Source organism: Ursus arctos, unplaced genomic scaffold (assembly GCF_023065955.2).
Source record: "Ursus arctos isolate Adak ecotype North America unplaced genomic scaffold, UrsArc2.0 scaffold_22, whole genome shotgun sequence".
NCBI lineage: Eukaryota > Metazoa > Chordata > Mammalia > Carnivora > Ursidae > Ursus > Ursus arctos.
This window is the reverse complement of record NW_026622897.1, coordinates 13,256,790-13,271,821: the sequence shown is the minus strand read 5'-3', so window position 1 is coordinate 13,271,821 and position 15,032 is coordinate 13,256,790. Positions and strand designations below refer to the sequence as shown.

General features: G+C 55.0%; 1 protein-coding gene across 1 annotated transcript in view; it reads left to right on the top strand.

The window, feature by feature from the left end:
- Window positions 1-15,032, top strand: part of DSCAML1 (DS cell adhesion molecule like 1) — a 113,373-nt gene that overhangs the window by 48,563 nt on the left and 49,778 nt on the right. Inside the window, exons 12-14 of the mRNA XM_057316896.1 lie at window positions 9,644-9,843; window positions 10,533-10,629; window positions 11,272-11,400. Of these exons, the coding sequence (XP_057172879.1) occupies window positions 9,644-9,843; window positions 10,533-10,629; window positions 11,272-11,400 (426 nt within the window). The remainder of the gene's footprint in view (window positions 1-9,643; window positions 9,844-10,532; window positions 10,630-11,271; window positions 11,401-15,032) is intronic.

The following is a 15,032-nucleotide window of genomic DNA, read 5'->3' as shown; positions in this document are numbered from 1 at the left end:
AGCTCGGCTAATCAGGGGAGACATGAAGCCGATGTGGGTGCGAGCAAATTAACAACGCCACGGCCCTGGCTCTTTAAGAAGGGAGAAAACGAAGCAGAAACCAGAAGGCAGCCCCCCCACCCCGCCCTCCAACCAGCTCTTCCCTGGGGAAGCCTGGAGCTGCTGCCTGGCCGAGCTCAGAGAGCTGCCACCCACCCCGCCCCAGGCCCACCACCCCGCGTGCCAACAATGCCCCTTTGTGGCGGCTTATCTCACTCCGACAAACAGGGCTACCGTTCTTGTCACAATCTTGTTAACAAGGAGGAGACACAAGCCTTTGGGGGGAGGGAGGGGAGTCGGCTGCGCTGGGGGAAGGAGGGGCCCACTCACCTCAAATGGGTACATGTAATCCTTTCAGAAACAAAAGATGAGAGCTCCTGAGCCAGGAGGCTCCCCTCTCCTCTGACAAGTGGGTTTGTAGAGCCCTCAAGAGCCTTCAGGGTATCGGTTGTCCCCTGGAAAGTCCTCCCCCAAGGGGGCAAAGAGGGGGACATCCAGAAAACCCTTTCAGCCTGCCCGGAGCATCCTAATTAGCAAAAAGCTCAGTGCAGATCCTAACGAGAATTCAGTTAGACTCTCAGAAGGACTTCCTGAAAAAGTGAACTTCTTCCTTGGAGATAGTGAAGAACCACAGGACTTTGCTGCCCTTCTTCCAGTCATATTGGCTTTAAGATGGTCCTCCCGGCGGCCAAGGAAGGACCAGAGGGCGTGTACTAGAATGGGAGGTGGAAGAGGGTCATCGGCCCTGTCTGTAGCTCTTCCCCCAGACCACGTGTGAGAATCACCCAGGTGGGGGTGGCTCTTAAGGAATTCTGCCCCTGGTCCCCACACTGGACCAATTAAATCAGAGCCTCTGGGCATGGGGACTGTGCCATAAGATTTTTTTTTTTTTTTTAACTCTCCAGGTAATTTGTACATGTAGCCAGGCCTGAGGACCTCCTTGACCCTCTCCTCCAGGCCTCCCACCTAAGAGAGCAGAATAGCCTAACCCCTTGGTCTCCTGGCTCCCAGACCAGTCTTCTCCCCCCAGTATTCACTGCATTTCTCTTCAGAGAAGCCGGGCCCTTTGCGCTCCCATTCCTGGCTACCTGCATCCCTGTTCCCTGCACTGTTCTGGCCAGTGTCACATTGTGGGTAAAACCATAGGCACCTGGGCTAAGTCCTGCCTCTGCCACTTGCTAACTGTGTGACCTTGGGCAGTTTACTTCTCTAAGCCTCAGTTTCCCCGTTGGAAAAGTGGAAACCAAAACAAGGTGGTCGGGGATTCAGCAAATTGATACACCTAGAAGAACACGGGACAGAGCTGGCCCACAGGCAGCCCTCAGCAGTGGAAAACACCGGGAGGACTACAGACTCCGGCCCACAAATGGGGTGGAGAGGGGCCCCTGGCTTCCTTTCCAAATGCAACATTCCTTGCCTTTTTCACATTTGATCCGGCCTCTCCCAACAGCCAGTGGCATTTCCGTCCTATTTCTTCCACATTCTCCTTCCCACACACTCTGCTCCTCTCCTTTGGGTATTCATAACTGAATCTTCCCTCCCTGGTGACTTGGGGACTTGTCAGAAACACCAGCTGAGCTCCAGTCACCAGGCGGAAGAGAGGGAGGGAGACAGAGACAGAGGAAACCTGACTCACTGCCAGCTAAGTCCTGCCCCCAGCCCCCGGCCCGGCCCTGCAGCCTCGCCTAGCCTTCTGGCCCTGCCAGCCCAGCCCCACTCTGGTTTCCAGGCTCCTTCTGCACTCCTCCAGGATTCATCTGCACTACGTCATCCCCACAGCTCCCCGCTCCTGGGATAAAGCCCAGAGTGGGAGAAAAATCAACCAGGCAGAAGGAGAAGGCTGGACTGAAACCAGAGGAAAGGGAGCTAATGACTTGTCAGGGGACCTGGGGCTTGATCTCCTTCCTGCCGCTTACCAGCTGTGTGACCTTAGACAAACCACTTAGCCTCTCTGAGCCTCCACTTCTTGCTGGTAATGTAGGGGCTAATAACCCCAGGCCAGCTCCTTAACAAGAGTGAAAGTCCTCACAAAGGACGCTGCAGGGCTATGAGAGCTGCAAGGAGCAGACCTGTGAAGTGGGGCCCAGAGAAAGGCAGCTGGAGGAGCAAGGGAGGGGCCGAAGAGACGTGGTTGACAATCCCCATGGCAGCCTCTAGGCGCCCCAGAACCCCATCTCCAAGCCTGGGGTTGGTCGGAAAGTCTGGGGATGCTAGGGGTGAGCAAGGAAGCAGAGCTGTCTCACGGTGTTTTAAAAATCTATCAGCCTCTCACATCAAATTAAAATGTAAATAGCAGCTGGTCTGGGCAGGACCTCGGGGGTGACAGGAGCCGGCCTGTGAGTAATTTCACAGACGGGAACCAGTTACATCAGATTCTGACAACTGTCTTGTTTCTGAAATTGATTTCCTCTCCCCTCGCTTGCTGCCCCAGGAGGGTCCTGGAGCGAGGGGAGGGGGTGATTCCACTCAGTCTGGTGCCTTCCTCCTCTCCGTGGCGCCTGCCAAGAAGGCCTCGGCGGAACCAGGAGGAGAAAATCTGAAATTTCTGCATGGCTGTAAGGCAGTGGCCTGGGTGCCAAAGGCCCAGCAAGGCTCCTCCCTGCCCTGGAGTGAGTCTAACCGTGGACCTAAGCAGGTAGACCCAGGGCACTGGTGGGGAACAGGAGAGGTAGGAGTCCTGCACTTGGGAGCTTTCCACAAATGTGCCGAGTCCTCAACAGAGATGCTTCTGCCCTGGGGAGTCTCCCAGCCAGAGACAAGGGTACAAGGACCCTGCAATGTATGGCATGCATGACACCAGGGATCCCGCTCAGTGCCCATAGGAGGGACAACTGCAATGACATGGCGTGTCAGGGAGTCATCTGTGGCCTCTACCAGGCTTGCCCCAACTTGGTTGTGCATAGTGCCAGGCACGGTACCGGGTGCTGGGGCTATAAGCTTTGAGCTAGACTGGCTCGGTTCACACAGGACTTCCTATGGGACCCCGGGGAAATACCCTACCCTCTCCACCTAAAGGGCCATACTGGAAGGAGCTATGTATTAGAGGCGGCTGGCCTACATGGGTCTCCTTGATGCCTCTAGGCCCAGCCCCTCCCTGTTCCCAAGTCCCCAGAGAATCTCCCCCTGCACCCCTCTTTGTAAAAAGAAATTAGGTTTCCCTGGCTGTTAATTGAATTACACTGCAGGAAAGCAGAGAAATTGTATCTCATTAAAGCCTCCTGTGTCCTATTGGAGCATCATGTTGCCTATGTGGCTGCTATTAGCATTTGTCACAGAGGACTCAGCCCTGTGCGTACAATCCCTTCCTCTCCTCCCCTGCTGAGCCCCTAAAGCCGCCGTCCCTGATGCCCGCCCTGGGAGGGTCCTGCCCACCACGGAGAAGCCCCAGCTCTTTGGGGACAGCTAACTTCCATTTTCCAAAGCCAGAGACTCCGTGCATGCACGACAGACAGACAGACGGCAAGAAGTGGCCTTCCCCTGCCACCCCAGTAGCAGGGGCTTACAGAGGGAAGAACTGCCTTCTGGAAGCCTCGGTCTCCTCATTTGAAAAATGGGGATAATAAGACCTCTCACGGTTGTCGCTGAGGGGGGATCATGGAGCAATAAGCCAAGAGGCAAAGCATCTAGCTTATTGCCTGCTCCATCATGGGCATCCCAGGCCCGGGGAGGCCACAGAGCTTGCTCAAGAAACACGGCAGGACCCAGGCTTTGGAGCGGGAATAGGGACAGGACCTACTTCACATGAGTTAGTTCAGTTAAAGTCCTAGAATATTGCCAACACATGGTACGTGGTAAGTGTACAGTAAAAGGTAATCATAAAAGTGTGTGTGTGTGTGTGTGTGTGTGTGTGTGTGTGTGTGTGTATGTGTGTGTAGAGGGAGGGCGCACTTAGGCAATGCCAGGCTGTGGGTCGATGTGCCTTAGACAACCACATCTGGGTACCGACATGCCGCTGACAGTGGCATCATGTTATGTGTCTGTGACACCGTGTGTGAGTGTGGGGTGAGGACGTCAGAGCACAGGCAGTTACGGTGACTGTGTTTGCAGCTTTGGGGTGTGTTTTTATCACTGATTGTGTATGTGTGTGTGTGTTCCTGTAGGTAGGTGACTGAACATGAACATCTCTAGGGAATTCTTGGGGGGTCTGCCTTCAACCCAAAAGCCCTCTGGGGCGCAGCTGAGCCTTGGTGCTGTGAGGGTTCAGGTTCACTTGTGTTGATGACTGTGATTCAGTGGAGCGGAGACCTCGTGATCCAGAGCACGGAGCAAACAGGAGGCGGGGGGAAGAGGAGAGCAGGTGGGGCAGGGCACCGGCCGCCCTGGACCCCCCTCTCTGAGGGGGCTGTCTTGTGAAGCCCATCTGCACAGCAAGAGAGGGCCGGGGGCCCCAGTCTGTGGGCTCAGGAGGGCACTGTGGCTCTTGGAGGCCAGGGACCGGACAGGGGAAGGGGCACAGGGGTAGAGTTCTCCGTTCTGGTGTGGGCAGGGAGACTGCGTAGGGCAGAGAGAAGAGAGAAGGCAGGTTCCCTGCTTCTTGCTGAGGACAGAGGGCTCAGGACTCCTCTATGCGAGGAGAAGGGTATGCTGATTCACAGAATTGCCTCCCGAAACAGTGGGCTGGCTTCTCAGACCATCTTTCCCTCTCTTCAGAGACCCAGACTCCCCCAAGGACAAGGTCGTCCAGTCCTGCTGGGATCTCCTCTACTGTGCCTGAGATTGCCGGCCTCTAGTGCAGGGACTCACTGCCTCCCACTGCAGCCCTTTCCCTAAACAGCGAAAACTACCAGCAGATTCCGTCTCAGGCCAAAGAGGAGGTCTGTCCTTCTCCCTTTATCAAAGAGCTCTTGTGTTTTATCCCCAACCCACTTCCTGCAAGTTATAGATTCCCAGTTTTCACCCATTCTTCAAATAGCACGGTTTGAAATGTGCCTATCTTCCTGGTCACACTCCAGCTTGTTAATGTCCTCCATTAAGGGGAGTGCCCAGGACAAGCCCTCGTGAGTCACCTGGAGTTTGTGCTTATAATGGTAGAGGACTGGGGATTCGTTCTCCCAGCATTGTCTTACCTTCCACCTCCGGGGTTACAGCTCTGTGTGGTAAGCACTGCCCTTTGCCATCAGACCGCCTCTCAGATGCCCTGCTGTTCACTAGCTGCTGGACCCATGAGCAGATCGCTTTCCTGTGTGCCCTCAGTTTCTTTATGTGTAAAACGAAGGGCGTGGGTAGATGCCCCACACCCGTGCCGTTCAGCAGAAACCAAACCCGAGCCACACGTGTAATCTGAATGCTTCTCGTTGTCACATGTTCAAAAAGTAAAAGGAAACAGCTGAGATTCATTGTAATAGTACACAGTCGACCCTTGAACAACACAGGGGGTAGGGGTGCCAACCCCTCAATGCAGTAAAAAATCCAAATAGAACTAAATCTAATGACTAACAGCCTACTGTAGACCGGAAGCCTTACCGATAACATTAACAGTTGATTAACACCTGTTTGTGTGTTGCATGTATACGTATGCGTTGTATGTATTCTCTGCTGTATTCTTACAGTAAAGTCATCTAGAGAAAAGCAAATGTCATTAGGGAAATCATAGGAAGAAAAAATACATTTACACTGCTATTCAAACCCGGGTTGTTGAAGGGTCAACTGTATTTTATTTAACTCGATGTATCTAAAATAGTAACATGTAACCAATGTAAAATTATTAATGATACATTTTACATTATTGTTTTCTTCCTATGTGTTTGAAGCCCAGTGTGTGTCTACCCCCACAGCACATCTCAGTTGTGCAGAGGCCCCATTTCAAGTGCCCCGTAGCCCACGTGGCTCGTAACTGCTGTATTGAACATTGTCTGGGCTCTGCGACTCTAGGGCTCCGTGATTCTGTGGAATAGCCTGGCAAGTCACATCTTCGGGAGGTCCTGTGTTTATCTGATGCTTTTCTTGGACAAGGAGAAGGGCAGGAGAGCCCTCAGGGTTCTCAAGCAGCTGCCCTGTAGCAGGCACTTTACCTATGTGGGCACTCTTTGCCCCTGTGACAACTCTGCAGGGGGCGATAGCCTGGCTTCATATCACAGGTGATGAAGCTGAGGCTCCCAGAAGTTGACCGTAGTGTGTTGAAGGCTACATAGCTGGTGAAGACACAAGTAGAACCCACACCTGCCAATCCCTTCAAGCTGGTGGGGAGCCACAGAAGCAGTCTCCTCTTCTTAGATGGGCTCCCCTGAACATGCTCTGAGCTTTGAGACCGTGGGGACAGCATTGGGTTGTGTTGCATAATGCTCGTTGCAATAACAGTGGGGAAGGGAACCCACCCCAGGCCCCAGATGTGGTTGTTACTCAGAGCTAAAGGACCAAGTGGGATCTCTGGAGGTCTCTGGTTGCCCCCATGTCTGTCTCTTTGAACACACATGATTGGGAAGATTCCCTGAGGTGAGGCTGACATGTATGGATGCACAGGTTGTGCACTGCTCAAAGGCGCATAGCCTAAGGGGCAAGTGCAGTCTGAAACCCAGTTCCTGCTCCACTGGCCAAACTATGGCTCTTGGCACCAGGTTGCATGCAGCCAGAAGGGTGCCTTTAAAATTCACACACGTGCCCTGCACAGGCTAGCCCAGCACTGCCTAGAGAGCAAAACAGAGAGGTGCCGCAAGTTTCTTGCTCTGATGCAGAGCCTTGAAGTCCTTCCAGAGAAAGACTCTTCGTTTCCCCCTACTTCCTCAGGCCTCTGACCTCTGCTGAGACTTGACCCTGTTCCCACCCCCACACGTGCGCACACACACACACACACCCCTCTGCATGGACATCCCCCAGCTCCTCCATGGTTTCAGCAGCATCTCAGAAGCAGAACTCTTCTTCCCCAGGAAGGCCTTGGGGCTTGGCCCGCCCGGGGGGGTCCCTGGCCCCCATCTCTGACCATTCACAGCCCCGGGGCCCTGCCCCCACACCCCTGCATTTCAATCCTCCAGAGCGTAAGTAGAGGCATCTGCAATGCAAGGCCCGACTTGTTGATGTAAAATCTTACTCTATATTCTACCCAGGTTTATACGAGTGAATTATGCAAATCTTTGATGGAAAATATTCCTCCACACATCCTTGAGAGTGTAAAACCTTAGTCAATAATTCATACTTGGATGTCTCTGACTGCAGGCTTTTTCTTCATTATAACTTGCACCTCGTTATTTGTCTTCTGCGTTTTATTGTATATCCTGGTGTAATGCTGTGCATTATAAAATTTATCTGCTTCATTATTTGATGAGCTGGGGCTGAGGATTGGCTGAGAGGCTGGCGCAGGGGCTGGGGCCAGGGCTGCCCTCCGTGTCAAGTCCCGTATGACAGTAGACAGAGGAGGTAGCCAGCTGCACAGTGTGACTTCAGGGGTGCCAGACACGGCCCTTCATCCCCCACACCTGCCCCAGATGTCTCCTCGCCCGGCGACAGGTGTCTCAGGACACATCGTTACTGCATGGCTTCCTTTGTCCTTAGAAGTCAGGTGACCCAGGAGACGTTGCTGGGAAGAACTTTGTCTGAGTAGGTCTTTAAAGCTGGAGGGGAGAGAAATCCTGAGAACACGGGGAGGGAAAGAAAGGGTCAGCCACTAAAGGAGAGCAGGGACACCGTGCCCCAGAGGGGAGCTGGGGGCTGGTTGGACAGAGGAGACAGGGAGCTCTCTTGCACAGTTGCGCAAGCAGGCTGGTGGTGGGGTATGTGAGCCGCAGCTTTGCAGAATTCAGCGTGAGGAGTGGTCCTCTCCCCGCCATGCGTGGGGGCGGGAAGGGGGAATGGTGTCTGATTCTCACCGTCTGACAGGCGAGCACTGCCCAGCCCAGTGTGTGGGCTCCAGGATGGCTAATGGGCACTCATGCGGGGTAAGAGCCCCTGGGGGCCTGTACTGTGAGAGGCAGGTTTTCCCAGGAAGGTAGTGAGGGAAAGGCAAGGACAAGGACAGTCTTCCAGCTGCATCAGACCCCTCACCTTTCTGGGGTCTGCCTCTGCTGGAGGGGGTCGCACTGGCTAGGGTACCCTTTCCTCCCCATGGACACCCTGCTGGGTCTGGTGTGCATTTCCCCAGCATAGTACTTACCATTCTGTGCTGGAATTGCTAGTTTGGTCGTCTGAAACTCCTTGAGATCCCATTTGTCCTATTTACTTAAAACCCAGCACAAGGCCTGGCACATAATAGGTGCCCAAAAATGCTTGTAAAATGGCTGGATGGTGCCTTCCCAGATAGCCCTCAGTCACAGGTAATTTCTCCTAATACCTCTGTGCAGCACTCTTCAGATCGTCCTCATTTTCGTGTTGCTCATGCAGGTGTCTTGCTCCCCCTCCCTTCTCCCCCTCTCTCCCCTCCCCCTCCTCCCAGGCAAAGACTCTGGCTCACATCATGTGTGCCCCCCCCAAGCCTGGCTCTGTGCCATGTAATGGCATAGGCGCTCGATGCGTATTTGTTGAATTGGATGGAGGAGAATGGGGGCGGGATTTCGCTGGCAGCCAAGACCATCTTTCCCTCTGCTCCTCTCCTCCTGCTGCTGCTGGCCAAGGTGCTCAGGCCCACAAGAGATGGCCCAGGTCAAGATCTAGGTGCTTCTTTTCAGGGCAGAGGGAGGGGTCTCGTGATAGCCAGCTGGGGCCTTGGTTGCTTCATGGTGATTTTCCCAGGTCAGCAGTGGGGGTGGCAGTGGGGAGGGTCACAGACTGGTTAGCACTGCCTGGGGGGGGGTGGGGAGGGGAACCTTAATCACAGAGATGCTGGCCAGGCTTTTCTGTTGCATTCTGTTGGGAAGAACGGGAGAGTTTCTCTGCAGTTTGAGAGGAGCAAACCCGCTGAGCCACAGCCTTGTAGAGAGCCTGAGCCATGAGCACAAGGCAGAGGCCCCTGCGCTTTAGAGCAGGCCTCCTAACCTGGGGTCCAGAGACCACCCCCGCCCCCAGAAAGTCCATGAATCTGATTCAAGGAGTCCATGAATTTGGGTCGGAAAAGAGCACATCTTTTCTTCCACTAACTTATAACTGAAATGTCGTATTTCCTTCCATTTTGACTATAAACAACAAAGCCCGACAGTAGCAGGACCTGGGGCTCTTGCGGGGAGAAATCCACAGATGTTTCCATACCGCCGTTGCTGCATGTGTTGCCAGATATCATTCGTGCTCAGCGCTGTTGCAGAATTGAGCTACTCTAACTCAGCCCTAGATCGTATTTGATAAAGAGTAATAAAAAACATATATTGATGTGTGATATACTATATGAAAAGTTTGCTTTTGAAGGTTTTTAATATTTGTATAACCATACTTCAATATATCTGGTTTCCTTTGTAATTCCATGTATATTGTGCATTTTAAAGCATTCCGGAGAGGGGTCCACGGAATATGAGAATCCCTGGTGAAGAGAGAGGCCACTCCAGTCATGGGTGGGAGGGGGAAAGGGAGACAGGCAAGTGGGGTTTCCTACAGCACCGCCCCACAGGCTTGATTAGACCCTGTCCCCGGGGCTGAGGCACTCCGTGGGGAGGGGCAGCGGGGGCGGGGCCTCTGCGCAGGGCCCACGCCCCTCCCCCAGCCTGGCCTCCCTCTTACTGGGGCCTCCTGCACCTCCTCCCCTCCCCAGTCCCAGCCATGATCACCTCCCATCCCAATACCACCATCGCCATCAAGGGTCACGCGAAGGAGCTCAACTGCACGGCGCGGGGTGAGAGGCCCATCATCATCCGCTGGGAGAAGGGGGACACGGTCATCGACCCCGACCGAGTCATGCGGTACGCCATCGCTACCAGGGACAACGGCGACGAGGTTGTCTCCACGCTGAAGGTGAGCGACCATGCCCCAGTCTCAGGGGGACCCCAACTCTCAGAAAGTGGGGATCCCACAGTTTTACATCTGTATCTAATGGAGGTAAATGGGGATCCGGGAGCCCCTCCCCCAACCCCAAAAAGCACCTTCCCTTTCCTGCCTATTCAGGAACCTCTGCCTTAGAACCGCACTGTCTCCTTCCTGACAACCCCACAGCCATTAAATGTGTGGAACCCTCAGCCCTTCTCCCTTTTCTGGAACCCCTGGTCTCCATCCTCCCTCCCGGATCCCTTAGCTCCTCCCTCCCTCTGGGACCCCTCAGTTCCTCCCCTTCTCCTGGGACCCCTCAGTTCCTCCCCTTCTCCTGGGACCCTTAGCCATTCCCTCCCTCTTGAGACCCCTCAGCTCTTTCCTGCCTTCTGAGACCCCTCAGCCCCCTTTCCCCTCTCTCCTGGGACCCCTCAGCTTCTTTCTTTCTTCCTCCTGGACCCCCTCAGCCCCTTCATGCCTGGACTCTTCCAACCTCCATCCTTGGAACTTTCTGGGAAGAGGAGACCTTAACAAAGCACCTTATGTGTCCCCCTCCCAGAAGAAGTGGCCTTGCTGATCCCCACAAGAGTGGGTTCCCTTCAGCAGACAAGTTCTAAAACACTCTCCCCATTTCCTCCCTCTCTCCCCATCCTCTGCCCCTGCTGGCCACCTCCCAGCTCAAGCCAGCTGACCGTGGGGACTCTGTGTTCTTCAGCTGCCATGCCATCAACTCATATGGGGAGGACCGGGGCTTGATCCAACTCACTGTACAAGGTACCCTCACCTGTCCCACCATTCCTAACCCCTTCCCCAAGGAGCCAGGTGCCCACTGCTGACTCTACCTCAAGGACAGGGGCATCACCCACGCCATGGTGGAGGACGATGGGAAATGGCCTCTGGGAAGAGCCTTCCTCCACTCTCCCTTCTGGCCAGAGTGGAGCAATAAGGGCCCTTCCAGGCACACTTCAGACAGCAAGGTTTACTATGGCCACAATCCCTGTGGAACACATTGCTGCTTCCAGAAGTGGAGCTATCTGGGTTTGTGGGCCCAGACCCTGGAGGAGATGAGAGAAGAGAGAGTCGAGTTGGGAAAAGTTGGGAGCTCTTCACAGAGGACAAACAGGCTATGACGTCAGAGGAAATCCCTACAAGAGGGCCTATCCTCCCCAGGCCAAGGAAGAGAGGGTAACAAAGCGGGAGACCAAGCTTGGTCCCCTCTCTGGCTCTGAGCCCTGCTGCTGGGCATCCCAGTCCCACCTGGCCCAGACCCCTGGGTTCAAGGCTCTTGGGTAGACCACAGTTGTCACCAACCCCCCCAGGGATACAGCAGAACGCTGGTCTTCTCTGGAGATGGGCAGGAGGCCACGCTCTCTGCTGCCGTCCTCACTTCTGCTCCTTTCATCTGCCACTCCCCAGAGCCCCCTGACCCCCCAGAGCTGGAGATCCGGGAGGTGAAGGCCCGGAGCATGAACCTGCGCTGGACCCAGCGGTTCGACGGGAACAGCATCATCACGGGCTTCGACATTGAATACAAGAACAAATCAGGTAGGGTGAAGGCTCAGCCCTCCACGGCTCCTGTTCCCATGCCCAGCCTGTACCCCTCTTGTGGGATAGTCCCTGAGCCTCCGAGCTGCCCATCTAAGGCAAACACACCAGCACCCACCAGTGTATGAGCCCTTGTGGCTTCCTAAGGAAGGGACTCTGGTTGGGCTAAGAATTCTGAGAGAGGGGCAGATGGAACCCCAATTGATAGGGAGGGAGTGTCAGCCCCTTCTTTCCAGGACTGTCCCCGGACCAAGATCCACAAGGTGGTCTGACTTAAAGCAGTGGAAAGGCCCAGAGCTAAGGGGCTATGGGCTGTGTCTGTGGGGTCAGAGACATCATGGGTTTGGCTAGGTCATCTGGGCACTCCTGGTTTGGGATGATGCAGATGCTTGGGGGTCAGAGAGCTGGTCCTTGCTGGTCTCTGGGAGATGGAAAAGCCTAGATCTAAGTATTGTCCTCCTAGTAGCCCTTCAGAGCCCTCCCCTGGGACCCTCGCTAGCCTCCATGAGGCTGCCTGCCACTGTGAGGCCCTATGGAGCAGAGTGAACGATGGGCCCCCAGGTCTCTGGGGAAATGGGGAAGGAATGGCAAGGAGGGGGCCTCAGAGGGGACAAGAGGCCCAGAGTGGACCAAGCCACAAAAGAGCTGCAGGGGTTCGTGTTTGTGTCTGTGTGACTGTCTCTGGAAGGTATGTGAGAGTGGGCCACGGGGGTTCCCCTGAGAGGGCACCTGGGGACCCTGACATGCAGGTGAGAGGAAAACCTTCTTCTCATTCTGGATGCTCTTGTACATTTGAATTCACATTCGCTTATATAAGCTTTTCAAAACAACTTAAAAATCAAACGCCACAAAAGCGTCTGGAGGACTCAGCCCGCCCCAGCCCCCCTCTGCCACCAACTCCAGCTCATTTTCCAGGTCTTAGGGCAGATCCAACATTCTGTTTTTCCTGAGGCCTTCCAGACCCTTCCTCTGGTCCTTAGCACAGCATGTGGTCAGTGGCTGGCTGGGTGTCCTCTCCTCTGGAGGGACCGAGTCCTGGTCCCTGCTGTCTTCCCAGCACCTGGTACACAGCCCACCACGTGGTGGGTGCTCAGCAGAGTGAGTCAAAGTGAGACACGGCAAAGCAAACCTCTGAGCTGCATATTCACCTTTTGAGAAGCAGCTCTGTCCAGGATACTGGGTCAGTCACCTCTGATACATGGTTCTACAGAGTTCTACATCTCTGATACAGGTTCTACGGCTACCCTCAGAAGCTTACGGTCTGGCTGGAGAGGAAAGTCAGGTGGCAGCCGGCCACCCAGGAGTCCGCCCTGAGTGCAGGAGGAAGGTGGCCGAGAGGAGGGGCCACCACTCACAGGGGCAAGAGGGAAGTATCTCTCTTGTCCCTGTAGATGTGGCATTGAGAGCTAGGACTCGAGGACTGAGAGGTGATGGGCCTGGATTCCGGAAAGGGGAAGGGCAGAGCCCGAGTGGGGTGCAGAGGGCTCTCAGATATAGTTCTTTTTTTTTTTTTTTAAGATTTTATTTATTTATTTGACAGAGAGAGACAGCCAGAGAGAGAGGGAACACAAGCAGGGGGAGTGGGAGAGGAAGAAGCAGGAACCTAGCGGAGAAGCCTGATGTGGGGCTCGATCCCAGAACGCCAGGATCACGCCCTGAGCCGAAGGCAGACGCTTAAAGCTTAATGACTGAGCCACCCAGGCGCCCCTCTCGGCTACAGTTCTTGGGCAATCAGACTAAATGTGTTCTGGGGCCAGGTTGGGAGGGGGCCTCTGGGCTGAGATTTTACTTTGTTGGGGAAGGTCACTGAGAGCCACTGATAGTGCCTGAGCCCCCAGGGAGAGATCAGGGTACCATGGCACCCTGGAAAGATTCATCTGGTGTCCGTGGAAGAACGGGTATCTGGGAAGTGAGCAAGGAGGCTGCTGCGGGCTGCGGCTGGGAAGAGGTGAGGGGCAGCCGGGCGTCGGCAGAGACACAGGGCCCAGAGGGGAGAGGAGGCCGACTGTGTCCATCTCACGCCTCAAGACTTCCTGAGGCTGGCCCGGGAGCCAGAGAGGAAGGGGCGGGTCTGCAGGCCACATCCCCGCATAGTGGTTTGCGCCCCATCTCCCTTCCAGGTTGCCATGGCTGGCGGGGCTCTGCTCTGTTGTTGTCGGAGGTGGGGAGTGGATGCCTGGCTTGTCACTCGCACCTCTGCCCCCCTGCTCCTGGTAGCTGCCTCCCGGCCCTCCTCCCCCATGCTGCCCCAAGCCCGTTCACCCCCACGGACCACGCTCTAATGTGTGCAGACCTTTCCTGGGGCACCACGGAGCCAGGCGAAGCTGAGAACGTCACACATCTGGAGAGCAGTGCCGGAGAGGCAGGCAGGAAAGACGCTACTTTCGGGGCACATCCACGTCTTCTCCAACCCCCCTCCGGCTCTCCTGCAAGATGAGAAACTGCCAGACCCTACCCTAGAGCTGGGGGTACCGGGATGGGTGGGCAGAGTGGAGGGAGGGGTAGCAAAGACTCTCCCTTCAATATGGGCTTTGCACCTGTAAAAAAAACAGATCACGGGCTCCAAGCATGGAGCAGCCGGCTGGTCCTTTCCCCTACCTTTGTGTCGAACGGCTCCAGACCATCCCGCCCCAGTGGGCATCTCTCCCCTCTCCTGGTGGGCATGTAGGGAATGGCATTCCGCGGGAGCCGCAGGGACTTATGACCTGCACCCGGCAGAAGCCGGAGCACAGCGCGGCTTCCTCGTCTGTAAGGCGGGAATGGTAGCGCCCGTCTCGCAGGATTGTTGTGACGATGGAAGAGAAAGCGTCTAGCACAGGCCTGTGGCAAACCTTTCCTAAGCGTGAGCTCCTCACTCCCTCCTCACTCACAAACCTCATGTGGCAATTTCTGGTCCTGTGGGGCTTGCAGGCTGAAATAGATGTCTGTCAGTCAGCAACATGGACTGAGTGCCAACAATGTTTTGCAGAATCACGCGGCAGTCATGTGGTAGGGGAAGGAAAAGAAATAAGAGGCAGAGTGCTGCCCTTGGAGCTTACAGTGCAGTTGGAGTGAGAACATACATTGCATACACACACACACACACACACACACACACACACGTGCACGCCCTCAGAACCATTACGAAGCACTATCCAATCACACGTAACACACCACAAACTATATTACGTGATAACTAGAAAAGATATCCTAGGGAACAGGTGGGTGACTCAAAGGAAGGAGGGGGCTGGGCGCGTGCACGCACGTGTGTGTGTGTGTATGTGTGTGTGTGTAAGTAGATCTTCTTCCCCGCATGGGATAGTGGAACAAGAACAATTTTCAAAGCAGAAGACTTGGGTTGACCAAGTGTCGGAGCTGTGTGACCCTCAGCATGCTACTTTGGACATCTGTTTCTCAGATGGAGCCAACAAGCACGTCATTCTCAGAGTAGTTGTAGGGGTTAAGGGAGTGTTAAGACTTACGTGGAAGTGCTCAGCACAGAGCCTGGCACATCCTAACCCTCCGTGGATGCCCATCCCGTGCCTCTGTTCTCCCTCTCTCACTCTCTTCCTCCTGCCCAGGACCACACCCATGCTGGGTCTGGACCAGCTGCTCCTGACCCCCTTCTTTGCCACAGTTTTGTCTTTGCCCGA